This window comes from Sprattus sprattus, assembly GCF_963457725.1.
Source record: "Sprattus sprattus genome assembly, chromosome: 5".
NCBI lineage: Eukaryota > Metazoa > Chordata > Actinopteri > Clupeiformes > Clupeidae > Sprattus > Sprattus sprattus.
The window spans coordinates 18,872,850-18,899,753 of NC_137924.1; the positions used below are offsets into that span (position 1 = coordinate 18,872,850).

A 26,904-nucleotide genomic window follows, 5' to 3' on the forward strand; every position below is an offset into this window, starting at 1 on the left:
CAAAGCTCAATTAGGCTGTTTGTAGATTGTTAGAAAGTACATGTCATGTTGCCATGAACGTTTAGGGATAGGTATGTTTAAAATGTTATGTTAAGTTAAGGTTTCTTATTGATTGCCATGCATGGTCCCATACAAAGAAAAAAGGGCTGCACTAATGTTTGACTCCTGTGCCTGTCCAGAGCCACCAGTTGAGTTCAGCAAACCTCTGGAGGACCAGACAGTTGAGGAAGAGGCCACTGCCACTCTAGAGTGTGAAGTCTCCAGGGAAAATGCAGAGGTCACATGGTACGGAGATGGAAAGGAGATCCGCAAAACCAAAAAGTATGAAATGGTTGTGGATGGCCGTAAAAGAAAACTCCTTATTCACGATTGCACACTTGATGATTCAAAAATGTATACCTGTGATGCCAAACATTTCAAGACTTCAGCTTTCCTGAACGTTGAACGTAAGTCTCAAATCAAAACACGAAATAAATCCTTTCATACACTAAAAATTAGGCGGTTACTCACCATTAACACTACATCCTTGTGTTTACAGCTCCACATGTTGAGTTCTCTAAGCCGCTCCATGATGTTGAGGTCAAAGAGAAGGAAACCGCACAGTTTGAATGCGAAGTATCCAGAGAAAATGCAAAGGTATGCTACCGTCTTAAGCAAGCTGCTGAAAGGCCGTCTTTGCCCAGTACTGTTAATAATATTACAATTAGCAAAACCTCTGATTTCATTTTTCATAGGTCCGCTGGTTAAGAGATGGCAGCGAGATCCGTAAAGGCAAAAAGTATGAACTCATTGCCAAAGGTGTAAAGCGTATTCTGGTCATTAACAAGGCCGTATTTGATGATGAAGCTGAATACGAATGTGACGCAAAGACCTCCAAGTCCTCCGGCATGCTGACTGTTGTTGGTGAGTCCTCTTAAAAGTAATTTACGCTTGTTTAACAAATGGTGTGTGAAATGCACAACTGATCCCTGTAATAAATCATCCCCACAGAGGAGGAGTCGAGGTTCTCAAAGAATCTATCCAACGTTGAAGGAACTGAAACAGACAGTGTAAAAATGATCTGCGAAGTATCCAAGGCCAGTGCAGAGGTCACTTGGTACAAGGGTGACGAGGAACTGCAGGAGGGAGTCAAATACGAGTGCATCCAGGATGGCCGGAAGAGGATCCTCATTATTCAGGATCTTCACATGAAGGATGTGGGGGAGTACCACTGTAAACTACCAAATACAAAAACGTCAGGCAACCTGAAGATAAATGGTAATTTTTACACAAATATTGTTAATCATACTCTTCTGCTGGTATAAATCTTTAGAATGTCGGTGGAACCGACAGTGGATGTCCAAGACATACTGATTTTTTCATGTGATCTATTTCATTACTAAATCACTTATGTTTGTTCTTGTCCAGAACTGGCCGCTGAGTTTATCGCCAGGCCTCAGAACCAGGAGGTTGTTGAGGGACTGAAGGCCGAGTTTGTGTGCTCAGTCTCCAAAGACACTTTTGAGGTGAAATGGTTCAAAGGTGACAAGGAACTTACATCTGATGACAAATACGGAATTGTCTCTGAAGGCAAAAAACGAGTTCTTGTTGTCAAGAACTGTGAACGAAAGGACGAAGGTGGCTACAAAGCGCTCATTGGCAATGTCAAAGCATCTGCTGATCTGACAGTTATCGGTAGGTTACATGTGCCTTGCATGCTATAAAATGACAAATGATACAACTGATATGATGATAATCGTGAATAAACAATCACAAAATATAGTATCATTCATAGTAACATATAGTATATGAATATACTTTACCCCTCCAACTGATAGGCTTTAAATATATAATACATTTCTTGCAGAAAAACTAAGGATAATTACGCCAATCAAAGACACCAAAGCAGGTGAGGGACAGGAGACTGTTCTGAACTGTGAGGTGAATACTGAAGAAGCCAAAGCGAAATGGCTTAAAAATGACGAGACAATGTTTGAAAGCGGCAAGTTCATAATGACCCAGAAAGATAACGTGTTTTCACTGAGAATCAAAGACGCCCAGAAGTCAGACGATGGCAATTACACCATCATGGTGACAAACAGTCGTGGGGAACAGGCCAAGTGTTCTGCCAAGCTCACAGTACAAGGTAAGGATTGGCTATAGTGATGCTTTGTTTTGTTTATATAATATGTATTGGTAATATTTTTTGGGGAAAGTATTGACTCTTGTCTTTCTACAGAGGAGGACCTGACAATCATTATACCTATTGAGGACTGTGAAACACAGGAGAAGAAGACAATTGTCTTCACATGTAAGGTGAACAGACCAAATGCGACACTGAAGTGGATGAAGGGTGGTCAGGAGATCACCTTCAGCAAGCGCATTGTGTACAGAGTGGACAAAGACAAACACACCCTGACGATCAAAGACTGCAACCTCAAGGATGAGGGAGAGTACTCTGTCGTCGCTGGAGATAATAAGGCCTCCGCTGAGCTGATCATCAGTGAGGCACCCACTGACTTTGGCACTCAACTCTCAGATCAAACCATCACAGAGTTTGAAGACGCTGAGTTTACTTGTAAACTGACCAAGGAAAAGGCTGAGGTGAAATGGTACAGAAATGGACGTGAAATCAGAGAAGGACCCAGGTAAGCATTTCGGGTAGTGGTGGGGTGATGGGGGGGGGGGTTAACGCTTGTGTCATGCTTGCTACTATGTTTGATTTCATGTAACAACAAAGATAATATAACAATTTGGAATATTTTATTTTTCCAAGATATAAAATCGAGAAAGAGGGCAAGATTTGCCGACTTCGCATCAAAGAATGCAGACCAGATGATGAATGTGAATATGCCTGTGGTGTGGAAGACAGAAAATCCAGGGCTAGACTCTTTGTTGAGGGTAAGTCTTTAAAACAGAAATAGTGTAACAGATAATTAAATATTATACATAAATAATCCGCATCTATGTGCTCATCATAACCACTCCTTACTCATGCACCTATACAGAGATCCCTGTTGAGATTGTCAGACCACCTCAAGATGTATTTGAGCCCCCTGGCTCAGATGTACTCTATGAGGTTGAGCTGAACAAAGATCGAGTTGAGGTCAAATGGCTGAGGAACAACATGACCATCGTCCAGGGAGACAAATACCAGATGGTGAGTGAGGGAAAAATTCACAGACTCCAAGTTTGTGAGATCAGACCTCGTGATCAGGGATGCTACAGAATTATTGCAAAGAACAAGGACGCCAAAGCCAAGCTAGAACTTGCTGGTAAGTCGCAATAACTGACACCTCTTTCATATAAAAAAATATATATGAAACATTGTTGAAAATGCATTCATTGTTATTTTACTTGTTTGGCCATAGCTGTGCCAAAGATCAAGACTTTGGATCAGGACCTAGTGACAGACGCTGGAAAGCCATTCGTCATGGGAGTTCCCTTCAGTGCTTACCCAAAAGCAGATACAGAATGGTTCTACGAGAGCACCAGTTTGCCAAAAGACAACATTCACACATCTGCTGACAAGACAGAGTACAGACTGAAGGATCCGAAAAAGTCTGATCAGGGAAGATACAAGGTGACCATCAAGAACAAGCATGGCGAAGGAGAGGCCTTCATCAACCTGACCGTTATCGGTAAGCATCATTTCAAATTTTCATTTAATCGTGTTATGTGAACTAGTAGATTTAGTGGTAGTATGGAAATTAAACTACATACTATGGTATCTACTTTAGATATCCCTGGACCTGTGAAGAACCTCAATGTGGCTGACACTGCTGATGGAGAAGTCAGCCTTGTCTGGGAGGAACCTGAGAGCGATGGTGGCAGCAAGATCATCGGCTATGTCGTTGAGAGACGTGATGTCAGGCGCAAGACATGGACTCTGGCAACTGACCGTGCAGACAGCACAGAGTATACTGTGACAGGCCTGCAGAAGGACTCCAAATACTTCTTCCGTGTGTGTGCTCGTAACAGGCTGGGAAGTGGGCCGATTGTAGAAACTGACAAGGCAGTTCAAGCCAAAAACAAATTCGGTAAATATATGTTAATATTTCTCTTAAATGTGTTATCATGCAGTTTTATCTTCATGATGAGAACTTGTATAAGATAAACAATGTTATTGTATGCACCCCTAGACGTTCCTGATGCACCACAGAATGTACAGGTCTCTAATGTCACCAAGTTCAGCGTCACACTCACCTGGCAGACCCCAGTGTCTGACGGAGGTTCTGAGATCACTGCTTACATCCTTGAGCTCCGCGACCGCACTTCTGTGTCATGGTCTGCTGTTATGGTGACCAAGCCTCAGGATCGCACTGCAATCATCAATGATGTGATTGAGAACAAAGAATACATATTCCGCATCAGAGCCGAGAACAAGGCTGGAACCGGCAAGCCAAGTGCTGCCACAAAACCTGTCCAGATCATGGATCCCATTGGTATGTCAATTTGTCCTTCCTTACATTTTTTTTCAGTCCAGTGTTAACTACATATTCCTCATACAATGACAAAGTATTTCAATTGATACTCATACGAAGCTCTGTTGTTTGCAGAGAGGCCAAGCCAACCCCTCAACCTGTGCCATGCTGATCAGACCAAGGAGAATGTTCAGCTCACATGGGAGACTCCCTTGCGAAATGGTGGCAGCATGATCACCGGATACATCATTGAGAAATGCGAAGATGGCACAGACAAGTGGCTGCGATGCAATGCCAGACTTTGCCCAGACCTTGTCTACAAGGTGATTTTGCAATTATTTAAAATATTTTATAATATATACATTTATTATGTTGAACAATGTAACAATTATTGTAAAATGTGCAATCCTGAAGATTTTCACAATTTTTTTTCTTGCTCCCTTTAGATATCTGGTCTAAAATATGGAAAGTTGTACAACTACAGAGTATTTGCTGAAAATGCTGCAGGTTTATCTGATCCATCCAATGTTATTGGACCAGTTCTGGCAGATGACCCACACTGTACGTATCCAGACAAAATAAAAAAATAACCTCTAGCATGAAATCGTATGTAATGTGCTGTTATAACAGAATGTGTCTGTTCATTTGTTTAGTTGCTCCAACGCTGGACTTGAGCGCCTTCAAGGATGGTTTGGAGATCATTGCTCCCTTCCCTCTCAAAATCCGTGTGCCCATCTCTGGATACCCAAAGCCAAAAGCAACATGGACCTTTGGCGAAAAGCAGCTCACTCCAGAGGAGCGTGTGTCTATGGTCACCAAGAGTACCTTCACTGAGCTGGTGGTCTCACCAAGCATTCGTCCAGACAAAGGAACATATTCTCTGACTCTGGAGAATGATATGACCTCTGTCTCAGGAGAGATTGAAGTTAATGTCATTGGTAAGGTTCACAGCACACCCTAAGAGTCATACATTTAGATTCATTACGGTCAACTAAAACATACCTGGGAAAGAAAATAACTGTATCTGTTTGATGGTTCTTTTTACAGCATCTCCAAGTGCACCCAAAGATTTCAAGGTGGCAGAGGTCACCAGGAGGCATGTGCACCTCATGTGGGAGGCCCCAGACCATGATGGTGGAAGTCCGCTGACTGGCTATCAGGTGGAGAAGCGTGATGCTTCTAGGAAGACCTGGGTTAAGGTATTAATACAAATACAATTATCTTTGAATTAAAATGATGCAGTGCCCCTCGGTGCTTCCAACACACTTGTAGAAACTGTACTAACGTTGTGACTGTTTCTACCTATTAGGTCATAAGTGGTGTCCAGGATCAAGAATACACCATCACCGATGTCGTTGAGGGAAAAGAATATTTGTTCAGGGTTACCGCCTGCAACAAGTGTGGCCCTGGAGAGCCAGCTTACATTGATGAACCAGTCAATGTCTCTTCACCAGCAAGTAAGTGGTTAGAAGAAGCAAAAATTGTAGTAAGTCATTCTTAGACTTGTATCAGTACATGAACACATGTGAGAAGTGAGAATGGATTAGGATATTAAAAGCCAATTACTTTGAATCTTAGCTGTTCCCGATGCTCCTGAAAACCTGAAGTGGAGGGACAAGTCTGCCTCAGGCATCTTTTTGACCTGGGAGCCTCCGAAGTATGATGGAGGCACTGGCATCAGAGGCTACATGGTTGACAAAATGCAGCGTGGAACCGACAAGTGGGAGCCATGCAGCGACGTCTTTCCTGAGCTGAAGTAAGTGGAACACATCATGTTAATATATTATCACATTATCCTCAAACCTTCTATACAAACAAAAACAGAAATATATTTTGATCCTATTAAAAGTTGCTTCACAAAGCAAAAACCTATATTATTATATTTTTTTGTTGTTGTTCTTGTTAATTAATTTTTAAATCTTCCTCAGGTTTCAAGTGACTGGACTGGTTGAAGGCAAGTGGTACGCTTACCGAGTGAGAGCCTTGAACAAACTGGGTTCTGGCAAACCTTCCAAGCCTACTGATGAAATCCTGGCAGTAGATCCCAAAGGTAAAGAACATATATGTGTAGATACCATGTATGGACATTGTTTGATGTAATTCCTTGAGTCTTACAAAACTTGTATTGTCTGTATGCAGAGGCCCCAGAAATTATCCTGGATGCCAAGCTTCTTGCTGGGCTGACCGCTAAGGCTGGAACAAAGATTGACCTGCCCGCTGATATTACTGGAAAACCAGAGCCAAAAGTAAAATGGACCAAAGGCGACCTGGTCTTGACGGCTGACGACAATGTCACTGTTGAGTCCAAACCAGGCCACTCTGTGGTGTCCATTGCCAAAACTAAGAGGGGGGACACAGCTACTTACATCATTGAAGCTGTCAACAGCAGTGGTCGTGCAACTGCAACCGTCGACGTTAACATTCTAGGTTTGAGACTTTGATTTTTTAAACAAAAACTGCTGCTCTACATGTCATCACATACTCTTGTATAATAGTGCAAATGTACTAAATCATGATGATTTTTCCAGACAAGCCCGGGCCCCCTGCTGCCTTTGACATTTCTGAAATCACCAACGAGTCTTGCTTCCTGGCTTGGAATCCACCTCGTGACGATGGTGGCTCTAAAGTGACCAATTACATTGTGGAGAGAAAAGTAGCAGAGAGTGAACTCTGGTACAAGCTCTCTTCCACTGTTAAACAGACCACATACAAGGCCACCAACCTGACTGCTTTCAAGAATTACGTGTTCAGAGTCTACGCTGAGAATCAGTTCGGCGTTGGCCCCGCAGAAGAGCATGCCCCAATTACTGCCAGATACTCCTTTGGTATGTATTTCCAACATACAGTACATGTACTTACTAATATCCCAGATTGAAATAGTAAGTATCCCAGGTGATGGATTTTTGTCATGTTCCTTTCCTCAGATCCTCCTGGCCCTCCCTACAAGCTCGAGTCTTCTGACATTGCAAAGGATGCTGTGACTCTGGCATGGTATGAGCCTGATGAGGATGGCGGTAGCCCCATCACTGGGTACTGGGTGGAAAGGTTTGAGCCAGATCTTGACAAATGGATAAGATGCAACAAGATTCCCATCAGGGACACCACATTCAGGTACAATTTTGGAATCTCTTGAATAAAGTCATCTTTGCAGGATCTCCCCTGTTTTGTATCAGAGATGATTAACAGAACAATATGTTTATGCCTTAAACAGAGTGAAAGGATTGGCTACAAGAAAAAAGTACAAGTTCCGTATCTTGGCTGAAAATCTTGCTGGACCTGGCAAACCAAGCAAAGAGACAGACCAGATCCTCATTAAGGATCCAATTGGTAAAAATGGTTTAAATTTTCAAATGTACACAGAAAATATATTCACAAATGCACACCTCTGCCATTGCATGTTCCAGTCATTGTATACAACTTAACTGATAACAGTTGGATTACTGGAGTTGAATTTTCTGACTATGTACAATAAAATGATCTTGTGAGACTTGCTTACTAGCAATCAATTTTGTTACTGCTGTTTTTCAGATCCTCCTTGGGCTCCTGGTAAGCCTACTGTTAGAGATCCTGCCAAGACATCAGTCTCCCTTCTGTGGACCAAACCCGAGCACGATGGCGGTGCCAAGATCGAGTCCTATATCATTGAGCTCCTCAAGAGTGGAAATGTTGAATGGATCTGTGCTGCCGATGGTATTATCAACTTGGAGCATCACCTAACAGGACTGATGGAGAAGCAGGAGTACTCCTTCCGTGTTAAAGCCGTCAATGCCGCAGGAGAAAGCGAACCCAGTGAACCAAGTGATCCCGTGCTGTGCAAGGAGAGGCTCAGTGAGTGGCATAGATAATTAGTTTCCATAACAGAGTACATTTATATAAATACAATTACAGTACATGCTCATTCTAGCTAATATGATGTATATTTTATCTTCATTTTTAACAAATAATGAATCTATTGCAGATCCTCCTACTCCTCCAAGATGGCTTACAGTGTTGAATGTGACCAGAAACAGTGCTGAGCTGAAATGGACAGTCCCAGAGAGGGATGGTGGTTCACCCATCATCAACTACATTGTGGAGAAGAGAGATGCCAGGCGCAAAGGCTGGCAGGCTGTGGACACCACTGTCAAGGAGTGCAAGTACACGGTCTCACCTCTAAATGAGGGCTCCCTCTACCTGTTCCGTGTGGCCGCTGAGAACGCAGTCGGACCCAGTGGATACTGTGAACTTGCAGACTCTGTTCTGGCCAAGGATACTTTCAGTAAGATGTTCTTGAAAAGTTTTCATCATAAGTTACACTTCAGCTATACTTTTAGGTTGTATTCTTATACTTTATGATTTTGCTGTTATAGCTACTCCTGGACCTCCTTATGCCTTGGCTGTTACTGACGTGTCCAAGCGTTATGTTGACTTAACATGGGAAGCCCCCAAGAATGATGGTGGAAGACCAGTCTTGAGGTAATTATGATGAGATCTTTTATTTTTAATATTTTATTACACTGTAAATACTGTCTAAGTATTTGTCGGCGCATCATTTACTTATCTTTTTTTACTTTTCATTTTAGATATCAGATTGAGAAGAAAGAGAAACTTGGCACACGCTGGATGAAGGCTGGAAAGACATCTGGCCCTGACTGCAAGTACAGAGTTACCGATGTAATTGAGGGAACCGATGTCCAGTTCCAAATCCGTGCTGAGAATGAGGCTGGTGCCGGCCATGCAAGTGAACCAACTGAGATTCTGACAATTGAGGACCCAACAGGTTTGTCATATATAGTATGCTGTGTTCATTTGTAACATGAACAGTACATCAATACTGGTACCCGGTTTTCGGTCGACAGACAGACAGCAACACAACACAACCCGACACGGATCAACACAACACAGCAACACTGACCTTTGACCCTCGACCCAATGAACAATGGGTTTGAGGTATGTTTCAATAAATCCATAATTTTTCTTCCCCAGGCCCACCATCTCCTCCTCAGGAACTGCAAATTACTGAAGCCACAAGAACCCACATCTCCTTCGCCTGGAAACCTCCAGAGAGACATGGAGGATGCCCAGTCTCTGGCTATCACATTGAGCTTTGTGAGGCCGGAACTGAGAAATGGATGAGAGTGAACTCTCGCCAAGTCAAGGAGCTGAAGTTCACAGCAGGAAAGGAGGAGGGAATTGTTCCTGAAAAGGCGTATATCATAAGAGTGCGTGCCGTGAACTCTGTTGGTGTCAGCGAGCCCTCTGACATTTCTGACAAAGTCTATGCCAAGGACGCAGACTGTAAGTGTACTTTTTTATTAGTGGTATTGGAATCTATATTCATTTTTAGTATTACTTTATTTGACTATTGCAAGAAATGTTCTCTCAGTTCATTTTCCACTCTTTGCATTGAGCACAGTGAAAAAATATGTTTTTGTATCTTACAGGCATCCCAACGATGGAATTGGCAAGTCAGGACATGGTTGTTGTGGAGCACGAGACCATGCATATTCCCATTAAATTCAGAGCTGTACCATCGCCTAAGGTGATCTGGCACAAAGACGGCAATGAAATGAAGGCTGACGAGAGGGTCGGCTTCAGGGCTGAATACACAGCTTGTCATCTGGAGATTCCTAGCTGTCTTCATGCAGATGCTGGGCAGTATAAGGTCACCCTTGAGAACAGCCTTGGCACCGCCAGTGGAACAATCAATGTTAAAGTCATTGGTAAGAATTCAATTCTAATAATTCCAAAGGCATTTTTGGCCTTTTTAAGTTTATAACAGTGACAAAGCTTCTCCCAAGTGCCATGTCCAATTTATTTATGTTAATTCCACTCTGTAAAGGTCTTCCTGCGCAGTGCAAGGAAATTGTTGCCAGTGCCATCACTAAGAACACCTGCAAGATATCCTGGGATCCTCCACGCTATGATGGAGGCAGCCCCATTATTCACTATGTTCTGCAGCGCAGAGAGGCTGGCAGGAGAACCTATACGAATGTCATGTCCGGCGAGAACAAAGTCACCTGGCCCGTGAAGGACCTGATCCCCAATGGGGAGTACTATTTCCGTGTCAAGGCAGTGAACAAGATTGGCGGTGGAGAGTTCCTTGAGCTCAAAAACCCAGTGATTGCTGAGGATCAAAAGCGTAAGTGAGATCTCAACATTTTAAAGTAGCCTTTCTGACAAGTTTTATGAATACATCTAACACAGGCTTGTATTAAATGTGTTACAGAGCGTCCAGATCCACCTCTTGATGTTGAAACCCACAATCCAACTGCTCACACCATTACTCTGACCTGGAAGCCACCCATGTATGATGGTGGCTGTAAGATCATGGGTTACATCCTGGAAAAGATGATGAAAGGCGAAGAGAAGTTTGAGCGATGCAATGACTTCCTTGTACCAGTGCTGTCCTACACTGTGAAAGGTCTGCATGAAGGAAAGCAATACCAGTTCCGTGTGTCTGCTGAGAATGCGGCCGGAGTCAGCGACCCATCACGAAGCACTCCAATGGTGAAAGCATCTAATGCTGTCGGTATGTGTAAACTCATCCAGTTAAATATAATTGTCATATACAATACACTAGGGATGCCTAAATAGTATGACACTAAATAGAAAAATCTAGACCATTTTCAAGACACACATCATAAGCTGAACACTGTTATGTTGGGTAAGTGTTATGAACTACAGTGTCTTTGACTTTTGCTACAGTTGAGTTTGTACGTTGTTTAACTAACATAAAGTTACACAGAGACTAAAGCATGACTATAATAGTAAAAATACTTTACGGTCAGGCTCAATAAGTCATCTCATCTCCTTTTCCTTACATTTTACAGCACTTTTGAAATAAACTTGGTGTTTGCTATTTTTCATTCATAGAATCACCAAAGGTATTCCTCAGTGGTAGTCTTCAGAATGGCCTGTTTGTCAGGAGAGGCGATGAGATCAGGCTGGATGCCCGCATTTCTGGTGCCCCATACCCACAGGTGACCTGGATGAGAAACGACAAGGCCATTTATCCCGAGAAGAAGCGTGAAGAGAAGCCTATTGTCCAGAAGAAGAAGGAAAAGGAACCCAAGGAGAAGGATGCCAAGGAGGCAAAAGAGGCTAAGGAAGATGCCACTGAAGCCAAGGAGGGCCCAGAGAAGGAGGCAAAGGACAAGGAAGCTTCAGAGGCTAAAGACAAAGAAGCCGCCGAGGCCAAAGATAAGGAGGCCGCCGAGCCTAAAGACAAGGAGGCCAGCGAGGCTAAAGACAAAGAAGCTGAAGAGAAAGCCCCAGAGGAGGAGGTCCAGGCACCCAAGGAGCCCGATTACCCATCCCTCCAGGAGCGTCTCACGATCAACAACTCTAGGAAGGGTGAATCATTCATCATCATCACAGACTCAGTCAGAACTGACTACGGAGTGTTCTCTATCAGGGTGGAGAATGATCATGGCATTTGCACTGCAACCTGCGAGGTTAATGTTCTCGGTAAGACATTATTTAATTATTCTTTATTCTCTGGGTATCTATTGGGTTATATTGGATGGCACACATAGTGCTCTGAAAGACATTTTTATTAGTCAATTCTAAAAGTATTATGTATGACTGCTTTTTTGAAAAGATGTCTTTACAATTGTGTTACACAATTTACAGACACACCAGGGGCTCCCGTTAACTTCAGATTTGAGACGGTCAGAAAGAGCTCCGTCCTCTGCAAGTGGGACCCACCTATTGATGATGGTGGCAGTGAAATCCTGAACTACACCCTGGAGAAGAAAGACAACTCTAAGGTTGATCTCGGATGGACAACCGTCACATCAACCTTGATAGGATGCAAATATCCAGTGACAAAACTGCTCGAAGGCAGAGAGTACATTTTCCGTGTGACTGCTGAAAACAAGTTCGGAGCTGGAAGACCAGCTGTCTCCAAACCTATGATTGCAAAGAATCCTTTCGGTAATGAAACCATAATACTTCATTTGTATGAGCATTCCAGATATCCTAGGAATACAGCAACATTTACTGTACATAGTACTTTCTTTTAAACCTGCACATGTGTATGTCAATTATAGATCCACCAGAGGCACCTGCAAAGCCAGAAGTTGATGACGTTACAGCTCACAGTATGCTTGTCAGCTGGGAACCACCCAATGACAAAGGCAGTCCCATCCTGGGATACTGGCTGGAGAAGAGAGAAATCAACAGCACTCGCTGGTCACGTGTCAATCGCAACTTGCATCCTGACACAGAGCTTAATGTCGAAGGCCTTTTGGAGGGCCTCACATACATTTTCAGGGTTGCTGCTGAGAATCAGGCTGGACCCGGAAAGTTCAGTCCCCCATCAGAGCCCACAACAGCACAAGCTCCAATATGTAAGTATACATTGGCAACCATATTTGAGTTGACATATATCAAATAAACCCTATTAATTTTGAAAAGTGTATTAAGCAATATTTTTTTTCCATCTCTTTAAGTGCCACCTGGTCCACCATTTCCAAGAATTGTGGACACAACTGACCACTCCATTGAAGTTGAGTGGGATCCACCCCTGGACAATGGAGGAGCTGAAATCCAGGGATACCATGTTGACAAGTTGGTGGCTGGCACAAAGGACTGGTCCCGTAGCACAGAGAGACCATGGAAACAGCGTACCTTCACTGTCTTCGGTGTCAGAGAGAGTGCTAAATACATTGTCCGTGTGATGGCAATAAATTCAGCGGGAGAGGGAGCACCTGGAATGACAGCAGCTGTCATTGTGAAAAATCCTGCAGGTAAATGATCTGTGGATTGAAATCAGGTCTTAATTTACACTTGGTAATACACTAACACTAGGTATATACTGTATATAGTGAAATAAATGTAGATTATAATTGGAAGTTAACCATGTCTGACGTTTGTTTGCCTCCACAGAGGTTCCAATTCCTGAGCTGGACCTATCTATTAAGAATGGCGTCATTATCAGAGCTGGTGAGACACTGAGGTTGCCTTGCCATGTTCTGGGAAGACCGCAGCCAAGCATTAAATGGACAAAAGACGACAAGGACCCTGACAAGGATCGTACGGAAATTGAAGACGTGGGTCAGGATAGCACTCTTATCATTAGGAAGGTACAGAGAAGTGATGCTGGTAAATACCAGATCACCGCAGCAAACCCCAGTGGAATTAAGTCAGCATCGACCAGAGTTGAGGTTATGGGTGAGTACCTTGCTACTGTATTCAGACAAGCTGGTTTGGACCTTTACAACACATATACTGTATGTCACAGAGACTCAACTAGATGAATGGAAACATGAAAAAAGAAACTGATGTTTTTCTCTTTCACATTATAACAGATATTCCTGGGCCTATTACTGATCTGAAGCCTGTTGTTGTGACGAGGAAGTTGATGATGCTGAACTGGGGTGATCCTGATGATGACGGTGGTAGCGACGTTATTAGCTTCATTATTGAAAGAAAGGAACCTAAGGCACACACTTGGAAGCAGCCTATGGAGACGCCTTCATCCAAATGTGAAATTGTGGGCATTATCGAAGGAGCTGAATACTTATTCCGTGTCGTGGCAAAGAATAAATATGGTTGTGGTCCTCCAGTTGAGCTTGGTCCTATTCGGGCAGTGGATCCCCTCTGTAAGGGCAATTATATTTACTCTTTTGCATGGTATTATAACATTTAAATTAGATTTGTCTTGTTTATAGTCTTGTTTATTCGTTTGCTTCAACGCATTATTCCATTTACTTTCAAGCTCCACCATCGTCTCCTGAGAAGTTCCACTATTCTGAAAGGACAAAGTCATCCCTTAGCCTCACTTGGAGACCACCTCGTAATGATGGTGGCAGCCCGATCACTGGCTACTTTATTGAGAAGAGGAAACAAGGTGAACCAGAATTCGTGCCTTTCAATAAGGAGATCTGCACAGATCTGTTCATGACAGTGCCAGACCTTGAAGAGATGTTCGTGTATGAATTGCGTGCCAAAGCAGTCAATGCTATGGGTACCAGCGAACCGTCTTTCACAATGACAGTTTGCATTCAAGATGATGAAGGTATTTTCTATTTCAACCAATATTTATTGTATTTATTTAGGGTGATTGATCGTATGTTTTGTGTACTTGTGAGACTGATTTTATGTTGTGTTTTTCTCTCTAGTCTCCCCAACCTTGACCATGTTGAAACACTTCAAGGCTGACACAATCACTATTAGGAAGGGGCAACCCATTGACATTCCTGCTGAGGTGACAGGCCTTCCAATGCCAACTATTGAATGGTTTAAAGATGACGTTTTGATTTCTGAACCATCTCCTGATACTCTTGCACCACCTCCTGAGACACCTGAACCAACTCCTGAGACTCCTGCAGCACCTCCTGCTGAGACTCCTGCAGCACCTCCTGCTATGCCTGCTGAACAACCTCCTAAGACCTTTGATATTGAAACAAAGCAAGTCAACAGACTAACATCGACAACAAAGCTGAGCATTCCTGTTATCGCCAGGAAAGATAAGGGCTATTATACAGTGTCTGCATCAAATCGCCTTGGAACCGTGACTCATAATGTCCTGGTCTTCGTGCTGGGTATGTCTTGTTGTTTTACCTGTGAAACATTTGACTCCCCTTGGAAGGCATTGTAGAAGTCTAAAAGTATTTTGGTTTTTGGTTTTCCAGATCGCCCACTGCCTCCAAGAAATCTTGACATTTCAAAAATCAAGGCAGAGTCCTGCCACCTCACTTGGGATGCCCCACTGGATGATGGAGGAAGTGAACTTACAAATTACATTATTGAAAAGAAAAAGATCATTGAAATCGACGAGGATGAAGTTACTGAATCTGGAGAGCCTGTTCCTAAGCCAGACTGGGTGAAGGTCACAAACACCATTGTTGAGAAGAAATACGGGGTCAGTATGACAACTATCAGTGTTGAAATGCATATATTTTGTTTTTGCATATGTTTCATACTTGACCATACTTGGCTCTTGTAGTAGACCTCATTTGAATGTGGACAGATGAAGCCAAAATGATTCAAAATGCTTTTAATACCCTAAACAAAAGGTTGGGTAAAAAAAAAATGTTTTGTCGTAAAACATCATACGAATGAGTATTTCTCATGCTTCTGTGTCTCTCTTAGGTGTGGGATTTGGAAACCAATGGCACATATCAGTTCAGAGTCAGAGCTGAGAACAAGTTTGGGATTAGCGAGGCATGTGAGTCACAGGAGGTAATGATCAAGGATCCCCATGGCCTCCCTGGGCCACCAATGAAGGTCAAAATTGCAGAGCACTCCAAGGTCGCCATGCTGGTGACATGGGCACCTCCCATGGACAGCGGTGGCTCAACCATTATTGGTTACTGGCTTGAGAAGAGAGAGAAGGGATCATCTTACTGGTCTCGTGTGAACAAAGCCCCCATCTCAAAGAGGGGCAGCAAGGGCTGGGAGTTCCAAGCGACCCGTCTCATCGAAGGAACTGAGTATGAGTTCCGCTGCATGGCCTGCAATTCTTTTGGAATTGGACCACCCAGTGCCATTTCCGAATCTGCTTTTGCTGACGAGCCAATCAGTAAGCTGCTTCTGTAACACTTGTCATGTTTTGTATTACTTTGTATGTGGAAAGGTTTAGGCCAAAGTATATAATATCCAGGAAATAAAATGTATATTTGTTAAATCGTGAAAAGGGATTAGTCGTTTTGAAATTAAGAATGATCTAGAAATGTAACTTATTGTAACCCATATGAACTCTGAAACATTGTGTTTGTTTGTTACAGCTATTCCTGGCATGCCAGCAGCGCCAGAAATCGCAGACAAGACCAGGCGCAGTGTCACCCTTTCGTGGGTTCCACCAGCTAAGGATGGTGGAAGCCCCATTAAAGGCTACTTCATTGAGATTCAGGATGAGGGTACCTCCAACTGGATCCGTGTGAATGAGCCAGAGGATCTGCATCCAACCACAGAGTTCACTGTGCCAAATCTCAGAGAACTGAAAAAGTACAAGTTCAGAATCGTTGCCGTGAATGACATTGGAGAATCACTGCCTAGCCCCCAAACTACTGATGTTCTTATTGAGGATATTCAAGGTAACATTTGAACTACTAGTAGCGGGTAAAATACAGAATTTGCTTTTTTAAGATTTTTTAATTAAATATGAAAATTTGATTTGCTTTTCTTACACAGAGGGACCAAAGATCTGGGTGGATATTATTGCACATGACATGTTGTCCATTCGGGCTGGTTCTATGATCAAAATCCCTGCTAGAATCACCGGTCGCCCTGTACCCAAGGTTACGTGGGAGTTTATTGGACCAGCTAAGACAGAAAAGAAGAATCGCCTTCATACAGTGCCTGTAGCGGCCCAGGTATGCTCATAAAAACTGCTTTGACTTCAGGTGCACTGTATCAGAGTACTGTAATACATTTGAAATTAACATCAAATTCTTACTCAAACGATTTAACCTGTCCTTAGGTTGAATCCACTGACACTACCTCTGTGATCACAATTCCTGTGAGTCTGAGGAGCCATTCTGGCAGATACACGATCACAGCGAAGAACAAGTCTGGAACAAAACATATCAATGTTATGGTGATCGTGCTTGGTAAGTAATGTTAGCATCTCCTACCACACACATAAATATCATGATCTTTAAGCAGGAACACAGCACTGATATTTAATGTCATATGTTGTCAGATGTGCCTGGCCCTCCAAAGGAGCTCAGAGTGACAGACATCACTAGAGCCACATGCAGACTCATCTGGAAGCTGCCTGACAATGATGGTGGCGAGAGAATCAAGAGCTACTTCATTGAGAAGAAGGCTGTCACTGGAAAGGCTTGGACCATAGTCCATCAAGCTTGTTGCAGCCAGGCCTTTGTTGTGCCTAACCTTGTTGAAGGAAGTGACTACTTCTTCCGCGTTCGTGCTGAAAATCGCCTTGGCATGGGACCATTAACAGAGACCAAGGAGCCTATCAGGGCCAGAGATCCTATTTGTGAGTGACATCATTAACATACATAAATATTAACTATGTATGTGTATGTAATTAGAATGCTGCTTAATTAACCATTGGCAATATTTTAATTCACTATTCCTCATGATTTTCTTTTAAGATATTCCTGATCCTCCAATAAATGTGAAGATCAATCTTGTCACCAAGGACACTGTGACCTTGACCTGGAAGCCCCCCAAGAACGATGGCGGTGCTCCAGTGAAGCACTACATCATCGAGCGCCTGAGCTGGGACACCAGTGGCCCAACGAAAGAAACCTGGAAACAGTGCAACAAGCGTGAGGTGGAAGAGACCATCTTCATTGTTGAAGAGCTCAAAAATGGTGGAGAGTATGAATTCCGTGTCAAGGCTGTGAACGAGGCTGGTCCTAGCAGACCATCCGGCACAGCTGGACCCATTGTGATCAAAGACCAAACATGTACGTTGTCTGTAGGATTTTATAGAATACTGCTTACTATAATTTCAGTATACTTACATTTGCAGACCACTTACCTCTAAAATTATTCATTATTGTTTGTAATTTCAGGTGCTCCAACTATTGAACTCAAGGAGGCCATTGAGGGTGCTGAAGGCTTGAATGTCAACATCGTAGCCAAAGTTCAGGGCTGCCCATTCCCCTCTCTTGTTTGGCAGAAGGCTCCTTTGGACAAGCCCGAGGAAAAGGCCCTTGTGCAGTATGATAAGCACGTCAACAAAATCGTTGGGAATGAAAAATGCACTCTACTGATTCAACAGAGTAAGAGAGATGACAGTGCTGTGTACACACTCACTGCCACCAACAGTATTGGCAAGGTATCCAAGGACCTCAAACTAACTGTACTAGGTAATGTATTGTTTGAATATTTCAAATTATACAAGCATATCATTATACAGCCACTGTATTCAAAAGCAGAGTATGTATTTTGTATGTGTAACAATACCGTGCCATATCCACACAATCTCAGGCCGACCTGGAATACCCATTGGACCAATCACGATTGGAGAAGTCTTTGCTGAGAGGATTTCAATGACTTGGCAACCACCTACAGATGATGGTGGCTCAAAGATCACAAACTATGTTGTTGAGAAGCGTGAGGACAACAGGAAGACCTATGTGCACGTCTCCAGTGATCCCAAAGAATGTGCTTACACAGTGCAAAGACTCACAGAGGGCACTGAATATGAGTTCCGCATCATGGCTCAGAACAAATTTGGAGTCGGACCACCACTCTACAGTGAACCTGAGAAAGCCAGAAATCTTTTCAGTATGTAACATTTTTAAAACCGTTTTTTTCCGGATTTCATGTTATGATTTGTCTTAACCTCTTTGTGAATTATTTCTCTTCCCAGCTGTTCCTGGCCAATGTGAGAAGCCTACTGTCACAGATGTATCCGTTGAGTCATTGACAGTCGAATGGGAGCAGCCTGAATACGATGGTGGGTCCCCAGTCACAGGATACTGGCTGGAACGCAAGGAGACAACAGGCAAGCGCTGGACTAAAGTCAACCGTGACCCTATTAGAGTCATGCCTTTTGGACAAACTGACGATGTCACTGGACTCCAGGAGGGGGCAATTTACCAGTTCCGTGTCACTGCCATCAATGCTGCTGGATGTGGACCGCCAAGTGTCCCATCAGATCCAGTGATGTCAAGAGACCCCATAGGTATGTCATGATTTGATCGTCTGTTGTTTTATACTTTTGTTTAATTTGGTTTTGTCACTTTTTCATTTACCATTGTGTATTTTTATTTATGATACATTTCTAATTTTCAGCTCCTCCTGGACCACCTACTCCCAAGGTTACAGACTGCACAAAGTCAACTGTTGACCTTGAATGGATTCCACCACTTGTGGATGGTGGTTCTAAGATCACTGGATACTTTGTTGAGTACAAAGAGGAAGGAAAGGAACCCAAAGAGGAAGTAAAGGAACCCAAAGTGGAAGTAAAGGAACCCAAAGAGGAAGGAGAGGAAGGAGAGGAAGACGAAGAGGAAGGACAGGAAGAAAAACCGGAAGAATGGGAGAAGGTAATGTTGATATATCTCGCTATCTATTTAGTTACTCAGTGCATATTACTATAAAACTGATTTGAGTTTGCAACCACTGGCTAATCGACTTCCTTCCTCTTCTTCTCCCAAGGCTAAAGATAAGGAAATCAGAGGTACCAAGTTTGTTGTTCCTGGACTGAAGGAAAATGGACTCTACAGATTCAGGGTGAGAGCAGTGAATGCTGCTGGTGTTGGCGAACCTGGTGATGTCGAGGAAGTAATTGAAGTCAAGGACAGAACAAGTAAGTATTGGCAATTACCCACCCAATCATGTGTTTGCGGTCTCCTTTCTCTTTTCCAAACATCCTCCAATTTTTTATTTAATTTGAACTTTTCTTTCCAGTTGCCCCTGAGGTGGATCTGGACGCCACTGTAAAGGAGAAGATTGTTGTCCATGCCGGAGGGGTTATCCGTATCTTGGCCTATGTATCAGGGAAACCCGCCCCAGAGATAATCTGGAACAGGGATGATGCGCCTTTGCCCAAAGAGGCTGCTGTGGAAACAACTGCTATCAGCTCAGCTTTGGTAATCAAGGGATGCAGGAGACACCATCAAGGTATCTACACGCTAACTGCCAAAAACGAAGGAGGAGAGAGAAGGAAGGCTGTCATTGTTGAGGTCTTGGGTAAGTCTTTCAATATTTTTGCAGACTATTCACTATTCCACATAACCTATGGGGACTAGCATTATGTGAGAAACATTGTTTTTTCCCTTAGATGTTCCTGGCCCTGTGGGTGAGCCCTTCTCTGGTGAGAATCTCACAAATGATTCATGCAAGTTGACCTGGTACACACCTGAAGATGATGGTGGCTCAGCGATCACCAACTACGTCATTGAGAAGAGAGAGTCTGACCGCAGAGGCTATACCACAGTTTCATACACTGTCACCAGAAACAATGCTGTGGTACAGGGTCTGATTGACGGAAAGGGATACTTCTTCAGAATTGCAGCTGAAAACATCATTGGAAGAGGTCCTTTCATTGACACAGCAAAAGAAGTGACAGTCAAGGATCCAATCTGTAAGTGACATTCCCAGTAATATCAATGCCACAAAACATGAATGAAGAATGTTTGTTATGGATTTATTAGTCCAAATCTATTTTATTTAAAAAATCATAAAATTCAGTACCATATGGATTAGTCATTCACAATCCATTTGCACTTTGCACGATAGTAAAGGCAGCATATATCTCATGCTTTTAAATTGATGTTTTATAGCTCTTCCTGAACGTCCAGAAGATCTGCACATTACAGCTGTCAGGAAAGACAAAATCAGTGTAGCATGGAAACCACCAAAGTATAATGGTGGCACAGATATCACAAGTTACGTTCTTGAGGCTCGTCTGATCGGAAAGGACAATTTTACCCGCATCTCTGAAGACGCGTTGTTGGAAAGGAAATTTACATATGAGGGTCTTAAAAATAACTCCTCTTATGAGTTCCGTGTCAGTGCTGTGAATGCAGTTGGTCAGGGCAAGCCCTCTTTCAGCACGAAACCAGTAACTTGCAAAGATGAACTTGGTAAGTGCTTCTTTATTTTATAATAGGATAAAGCAAGCATTTTTGTATTTTGACAATGCAATCTATTATCCAATTTTTTTAATTTCCTTTTTTTTCTTGTGATCAACAGCACCTCCATCCCTTGACTTGGATTTCCGTGAGAAGATCACAGTGCGTGTTGGGGAACCATGCCTCATGCAAAGCCGTTACAAAGGAAAGCCAAACCCAACGGTTAAATGGATGAAGGAGGAAGAGGAGCTTAAGGCAGACGATTTCCTCACAGTCTCACATACTTCAAAGTCCCTGTCCTTGAACATGACTAAGGCCAAGCGTGAGCACAGTGGAAAATACACTGTCATTCTGGAGAACTCTATTGGTTCATGCAAGGGAATATGCACAGTGACAGTTGTCGGTAAGTTGATAGAATTCCAGTGGCTAATTTCTGACTTTTTCCCAATTTTATTTAATATTCAAGATACTAATGTATTTGTTTTAACCAATTATTAACTCATTGTTGTTGTTGTTATCATTATTTACTAACAATGTGTGAAATCTATGGTTAAATAATTAATGTGTGAACTATTTCTCCAGATCGCCCACAACCTCCAGAGGGTCCAGTTGTCTTTGATGAAATCTACAGGAATTACATGGTAATTTCTTGGAATCCTCCACTGGATGATGGTGGATGTGCAATCTCCAACTACATTGTAGAGAAGAGAGACTCAAACAGAGACCTCTGGATGCCTGTCACAGAGGCCTGCACCAGGACATCATGCAAAGTCCCCAAACTTATTGAGGGACGTGACTACATCATCAGAATCTGTGCTCAGAACATCCATGGCATCAGTGACCCATTGCTGTCTGCTGAGACAAAAGCAAAGGACGTGTTCAGTAAGTGTCCATTGGTGATATCACCAACTACTCCAATCTACAGTTTCCTTGTCATTTCACTCAATAACACAATGGTGTCATAACATCTCTCTTTCATTTTCTATTAACAGAGGTACCTGACCCACCCTCACAGCCCGTGGTGAAGGAGACCTTCAAGGACACCGCTCTCATCGCCTGGGAACCACCAGCTGTTGATGGCGGCAAGCCTGTCACCAACTATGTAGTAGAGAGGAAAGAGACTATGGCCAACAGATGGACACGGGCAGGAAAGGAACGCATCTTCCCCAGCACCGAATACTGGGTTCCTGATCTCCTGCCTGGCTGTGAATACGAGTTCCGTGTCTGTGCCGAAAATGTTGTTGGTGTGGGTGACCCAAGTGTTCCATCAAAGCCCATGTTTGCCAAGGATCCCATTGGTATGTGATATTCTTAGTCTACATATTCATCTTGAATACAGTATAACAGCAATATGAAAAAAAAACTCTAACAATTAATTTTGGTTACAGTTATTCCAAGCCCACCCGTTAAAGTGGAGGCCATTGACCATACAAAGGACTCTGTCACTCTTGCCTGGAAGCAACCACTTGACTGTGGAAGAGGCAAAATCTTCGGATATCTTCTTGAATATCAGAAAGCTGGAGATGAAGAGTGGCTTCAGGTCAATCAAACTCCTGAGTCCTGCCCGGAGACACAGTTCAAGATCATCGACTTGGAGGATGGCGAGCTGTACAGGTTCAGAGTGAAAGCTGTGAACGCTGCTGGTGAATCTGAGCCTGCTTCTGTCAAGGAGCCTGTGAAAGCAGTGGACAGACTTGGTAATTAATTACCAATAAATCATGCACATTTTAATATCGCGTGTGTGTGTGTGTGTGTGTGTCTGTGTGTGTGTGTGTGTGTGTGTGTGTGTGTATTTTGTTTAATGTACATTTTCATCTTCCCCATAAACAGAGCCACCAGAGCTTATTCTGGATGCTAGTATGACAAGAGAGGTGAAGGCCATGGCAGGAACACACATCGCACTTATTGCTGAAGTCAAGGGAATACCCTTCCCAACCATCACATGGCAAAAGAACGAGGCAGAAGTGCCTCCAAGAACGGAAACAACCACAGCTGGATCGCAAACCAAGTTGGAGATGCGTTTCTGCACCCGTGAAGACTGTGGTGATTACACACTGACTGTGGAGAATCCTGCTGGATCTAAAACAGCCACATGCACAGTGCTTGTCCTTGGTAAGTGAGAAGCACTTCCCTTTGCACTTAGTTTGTGGTAAAAACATTTCCTTGAGGTCACGTTTTATTTCTGTAATTTCAGACAAACCTGGTCCTATTCAGCACCTGAGGGTATCTGATGTCAGATGCGACTCAGCTCAACTCTCTTGGAAAGACCCAGAAGATAACGGTGGCGCTCGCATCACTAACTTTGTGGTGGAAAAGAAGGATGCATCAGCAGCACAATGGGTGCCAGTGTGCTCAACCTCCAAGAAGCGCAGCATGATGCTTAAGCACCTGATGGAGGGCACTTCATACTTGTTCCGTGTTGCTGCTGAGAATCAGTTTGGCAGAAGTGAATATATTGAGACAACCAAAGCTGCCAAAGCCATGAATCCTCTGTGTAAGTACATCATTTTAACGAAACGTAGTCTTATAGTTTACGTTTGTGATTTGTATGTGTTAATATTGAACTGATCTTATTGATTTTTGTTTGCATAGTCCCACCTGGACCACCAAAGGACTTGCATCATGTAGATGTAGACAAAACAGAGGTGTGGCTTAAGTGGAATTGGCCAGATCGCACAGGCGGAAGTGATATCACTGGATTCTTGGTTGAGTACCAAGAGGAGGGAGAGAGAGACTGGATTATCTTTAATACAGTCAGTATTCCTGAATGCCATGTGACAGGGCTTGAGGAAGGCAAGACCTATAGGTTCCGTGTGAAGACTGAGAATGCCATTGGTCTTAGCCGACCAGATACCACAGTTCCTGTCCTATGCCAGGAAAAACTTGGTAAGATTTATTTTTATTTATTTGTTTTAATGGTTATTAAAGTACTCTTTATAGCAGCTATTTACTTACTATCATGTGTGTTTTTTTTCCTTTTTTTTACAGTGGCTCCTATTGTTGAGGTTGATGTGAAACTGATTGAAGGAATAATTGTCAAAGCTGGAAGCACAATTAGGATGCCTGCCATTATGAGAGGCATACCTATTCCCTCTGCAAAATGGGCCATTGATGGCGAAGAAATTGTGAGTGAAGGGAACATCAAATTGGACACTGACAACTACTCCACCGTCCTCTCCATTTCAGAATGTACAAGAGATCACACTGGAATTTATCTTCTCACCGTCTCAAATGCTGCTGGAAGCAAGACAGTAGCTTTGAATATTACAGTTCTTGATGTCCCAGACGCACCAATTGGCCCTGTCAATATCCTTGAGGTCACTCCAGAGTACATGATTATTGACTGGCGTCCTCCTAAGAATGATGGTGGTAGCCCAGTCATAAACTACATCGTTGAGAAGAGAGAAGCCAAGAAAGAAACCTGGGGTGGAGTGAGCTCTGGCAGTACCAGCACCAAATTAAAGATTAGCCGTCTCCAGAAGGGTGTTGAGTATGTCGTGCGTATTCGTGCAGAAAATAAGATTGGCATTGGTCTTCCTCTTGAGAGTAAACCTACTGTTGCCGAGCACTCATTTGAAGCACCTGCTCATCCTGGTAAACCATCTGTGTCTGACCTGTCTGAAGATTCCTTGACTCTTGGTTGGACCATGCCCTTGTTTGATGGTGGCAGTTCAATTAGTGGATATCTTATTGAGCGTAGACATGTTGGAGGAAAATGGATTAGAGTGAATAAGACACCTTGCAAGGATCTTAGGTACAAAGTGCTTGGACTTTATGAGGGAACTAGCTATGAGTTCAGAGTCTTTGCAGAAAACATTGTTGGCTACAGTGGTCCTTCTCCAACTTCAGATCCCGCTAAGCCCAGTCGACCAATCACTGTGCCTGGACCCCCAGTCAATCCCAAAGTGAAAGACTACAGCAAGTCACATGCTGACTTGGTCTGGATCAAGCCTACCAAGGACGGTGGCAGCCCTGTCTTGGGATATGTTCTGGAGATGCAGAAGGCCGGTGGTGAATGGGAGAACTGCAAAAAGGATGACCTGATTAAACTATGTGCATTCATGGTCACAGGCCTTGAAGAGGGCATTGAGTACAGGTTCCGTGTCAGAGCAGTGAACATGATTGGAGATGGTGAAACAAGAGATATTCCAGAATCTGTCATCGCTCAGGACATCTTGATCCCTCCAGAGATCGAGATGGCTGCAACATGCCGCACACATTTAACTGTAAGGGTTGGGCATAACATTAACATCACAGGCTATATTAAGGCAAGACCTGACCCAGAAATTACATGGTCCAAGGGTGAGAACATTTTGGAGAAAGACAAGCGTACCACAATCACAGTTAACCTTCCAGTTGTTCACTTCCACATCAAAGAGGCCAAGAGAGGAGATCATGGTCAGTATGTTCTCAAAGCTGTCAATGCCAGTGGTGAAGCAACAGCAGCTGTTACCGTAAATGTCTTAGACAGACCAGGACACTGTCAGAATCTGAGAGTGACATATGTGTGCAGGCATTCTTGCATGGTATGCTGGGATACTCCTGAGGACAATGGCGGCACTGAAATCAGTCATTACATCGTTGAGATGCGTGAACCCAATGTGAGAGCATGGGCTGTAATTTCATCTGTGTGCACAAACGGCATGATCAAGGCGAAACTCATTGAAGGCCATGAGTACTTCTTCCGCGTCTCTGCGGCAAACAAATGCGGCCCTGGGCCAACAACAGAGACAAAGCTACCAACCCTTGCCATTGATCGCATGGAGAAGCCTGGTGAGCCAGAGAACTTCCGTGTCACTGACGTCGGTAAGAACACAGTCTCCCTTAAATGGAGAAAACCAGACTATGATGGAGGATGTCCAAATCTATTCTACAATTTGGAGAGGAAGGCCAAAGGCGCTGAAGAGTGGGAGGAACTGAACGCTGAAACACTGCTCAAAGACACATTCTTCAATGTGGATAAATGTGTTGAGAACCAAATGTACGTTTTCAGGGTTCAAACTGTAAATGATGGAGGAGAAAGCAACTGGGTGAAGACAGGTGAGATTATTGTCAAAGAAGATATCCAGAAACCAGTTATTGACTTGAAATTTTCTGGCACCATTGTGGTAAAGGCAGGTGAATCTGTCAGACTGGAAGCTAATATCAGAGGCAAACCAGAACCAGAGGTTAAATGGGTCAAAGACAGATGTGCAGCTGACAATCCTAGGATTTCTGTTGAAAATGGCACTGATTACTCCAAATTCCTCTTGACCAAATCCAAGCGTGGTGATACTGGAAAGTATGTGATCACAGCCACAAATCCAGCTGGCACCTTCACAGCCTATGCAAACGTTAATGTTCTAGACATACCAGGCCCTGTGAGGGACTTGAAGATTTCTGGCATTTCAGTTGACAAGTGCAGAGTTGTTTGGAATCTACCAGAGGATGATGGTGGCTGTGAGGTTGACAGCTACATCCTGGAGAAATGTGAAACCAGAAGAATGGTTTGGTCCACTTACTCAGCATCCGTTGTCACCCCCTACTGCAATGTCACTCGTCTTGTAGAAGGAAATGAGTACATCTTCAGGGTCAGGGCTGAAAACAAAATGGGAACAGGTCCTGCCATTGAAAGCAAGGCCATTACTGCCAGGACCCTGTATAACAGGCCTGGACCACCAAATATCCCAGAGATCACTAAGATTGGCAAAGAGGAAATGACCGTTGTATGGGCTCCTCCAGAGAACGACGGAGGAAAGTCTATCACTGGCTACATCCTGGAGAGGAAAGAGAAGCGTGCCGTCAAATGGGTGCCAGTTACAAAGAGTGCAATTTCAGAAAGACGTATGAAGGTCACAAACTTGATCCCCAACCATGAATATCAATTCCGTGTTAAGGCTGAAAATGAAGTTGGTTTGGGAGAGGCCAGCAAACCCACAAGACCTGTTGCTGCCAAAGATCCAATTGGTATGTATTTCTCTCTCTCTCTCTCCCCCTCTCTTTCTCTTTCATTTGTGTCTTAAATCTATATTAAT

The 26,904-nt window shown here is 43.4% G+C and overlaps 1 protein-coding gene across 9 annotated transcripts in view; it reads left to right on the forward strand.

Annotated features, from left to right (window-relative positions):
* ttn.2 (titin, tandem duplicate 2) overlaps positions 1-26,904 on the forward strand; it is a 167,591-nt gene that overhangs the window by 88,835 nt on the left and 51,852 nt on the right. For all 9 annotated transcript variants that reach the window (XM_080839079.1, XM_080839080.1, XM_080839082.1 and 6 more), the window contains 62 exons: positions 180-446; positions 539-636; positions 735-903; positions 991-1,257; positions 1,408-1,674; positions 1,847-2,125; positions 2,219-2,627; positions 2,756-2,880; positions 2,988-3,254; positions 3,351-3,620; positions 3,720-4,019; positions 4,122-4,424; positions 4,539-4,726; positions 4,850-4,964; positions 5,057-5,341; positions 5,451-5,602; positions 5,713-5,860; positions 5,982-6,159; positions 6,332-6,453; positions 6,543-6,830; positions 6,932-7,228; positions 7,328-7,514; positions 7,615-7,730; positions 7,932-8,231; positions 8,362-8,661; positions 8,753-8,858; positions 8,966-9,162; positions 9,369-9,680; positions 9,827-10,105; positions 10,225-10,524; positions 10,612-10,914; positions 11,259-11,852; positions 12,018-12,320; positions 12,437-12,736; positions 12,839-13,135; positions 13,275-13,559; positions 13,697-13,990; positions 14,107-14,406; positions 14,510-14,932; positions 15,023-15,252; positions 15,483-15,912; positions 16,118-16,426; positions 16,524-16,705; positions 16,813-16,942; positions 17,035-17,334; positions 17,453-17,770; positions 17,879-18,175; positions 18,297-18,596; positions 18,682-18,996; positions 19,107-19,360; positions 19,473-19,623; positions 19,725-20,006; positions 20,098-20,400; positions 20,600-20,902; positions 21,012-21,293; positions 21,473-21,772; positions 21,883-22,188; positions 22,279-22,587; positions 22,721-23,002; positions 23,085-23,384; positions 23,483-23,776; positions 23,879-26,836. In XM_080839079.1, the coding sequence (XP_080695205.1) occupies positions 180-446; positions 539-636; positions 735-903; positions 991-1,257; positions 1,408-1,674; positions 1,847-2,125; positions 2,219-2,627; positions 2,756-2,880; positions 2,988-3,254; positions 3,351-3,620; positions 3,720-4,019; positions 4,122-4,424; positions 4,539-4,726; positions 4,850-4,964; positions 5,057-5,341; positions 5,451-5,602; positions 5,713-5,860; positions 5,982-6,159; positions 6,332-6,453; positions 6,543-6,830; positions 6,932-7,228; positions 7,328-7,514; positions 7,615-7,730; positions 7,932-8,231; positions 8,362-8,661; positions 8,753-8,858; positions 8,966-9,162; positions 9,369-9,680; positions 9,827-10,105; positions 10,225-10,524; positions 10,612-10,914; positions 11,259-11,852; positions 12,018-12,320; positions 12,437-12,736; positions 12,839-13,135; positions 13,275-13,559; positions 13,697-13,990; positions 14,107-14,406; positions 14,510-14,932; positions 15,023-15,252; positions 15,483-15,912; positions 16,118-16,426; positions 16,524-16,705; positions 16,813-16,942; positions 17,035-17,334; positions 17,453-17,770; positions 17,879-18,175; positions 18,297-18,596; positions 18,682-18,996; positions 19,107-19,360; positions 19,473-19,623; positions 19,725-20,006; positions 20,098-20,400; positions 20,600-20,902; positions 21,012-21,293; positions 21,473-21,772; positions 21,883-22,188; positions 22,279-22,587; positions 22,721-23,002; positions 23,085-23,384; positions 23,483-23,776; positions 23,879-26,836 (19,125 nt within the window). The remainder of the gene's footprint in view (positions 1-179; positions 447-538; positions 637-734; positions 904-990; positions 1,258-1,407; positions 1,675-1,846; positions 2,126-2,218; positions 2,628-2,755; positions 2,881-2,987; positions 3,255-3,350; positions 3,621-3,719; positions 4,020-4,121; positions 4,425-4,538; positions 4,727-4,849; positions 4,965-5,056; positions 5,342-5,450; positions 5,603-5,712; positions 5,861-5,981; positions 6,160-6,331; positions 6,454-6,542; positions 6,831-6,931; positions 7,229-7,327; positions 7,515-7,614; positions 7,731-7,931; positions 8,232-8,361; positions 8,662-8,752; positions 8,859-8,965; positions 9,163-9,368; positions 9,681-9,826; positions 10,106-10,224; positions 10,525-10,611; positions 10,915-11,258; positions 11,853-12,017; positions 12,321-12,436; positions 12,737-12,838; positions 13,136-13,274; positions 13,560-13,696; positions 13,991-14,106; positions 14,407-14,509; positions 14,933-15,022; positions 15,253-15,482; positions 15,913-16,117; positions 16,427-16,523; positions 16,706-16,812; positions 16,943-17,034; positions 17,335-17,452; positions 17,771-17,878; positions 18,176-18,296; positions 18,597-18,681; positions 18,997-19,106; positions 19,361-19,472; positions 19,624-19,724; positions 20,007-20,097; positions 20,401-20,599; positions 20,903-21,011; positions 21,294-21,472; positions 21,773-21,882; positions 22,189-22,278; positions 22,588-22,720; positions 23,003-23,084; positions 23,385-23,482; positions 23,777-23,878; positions 26,837-26,904) is intronic.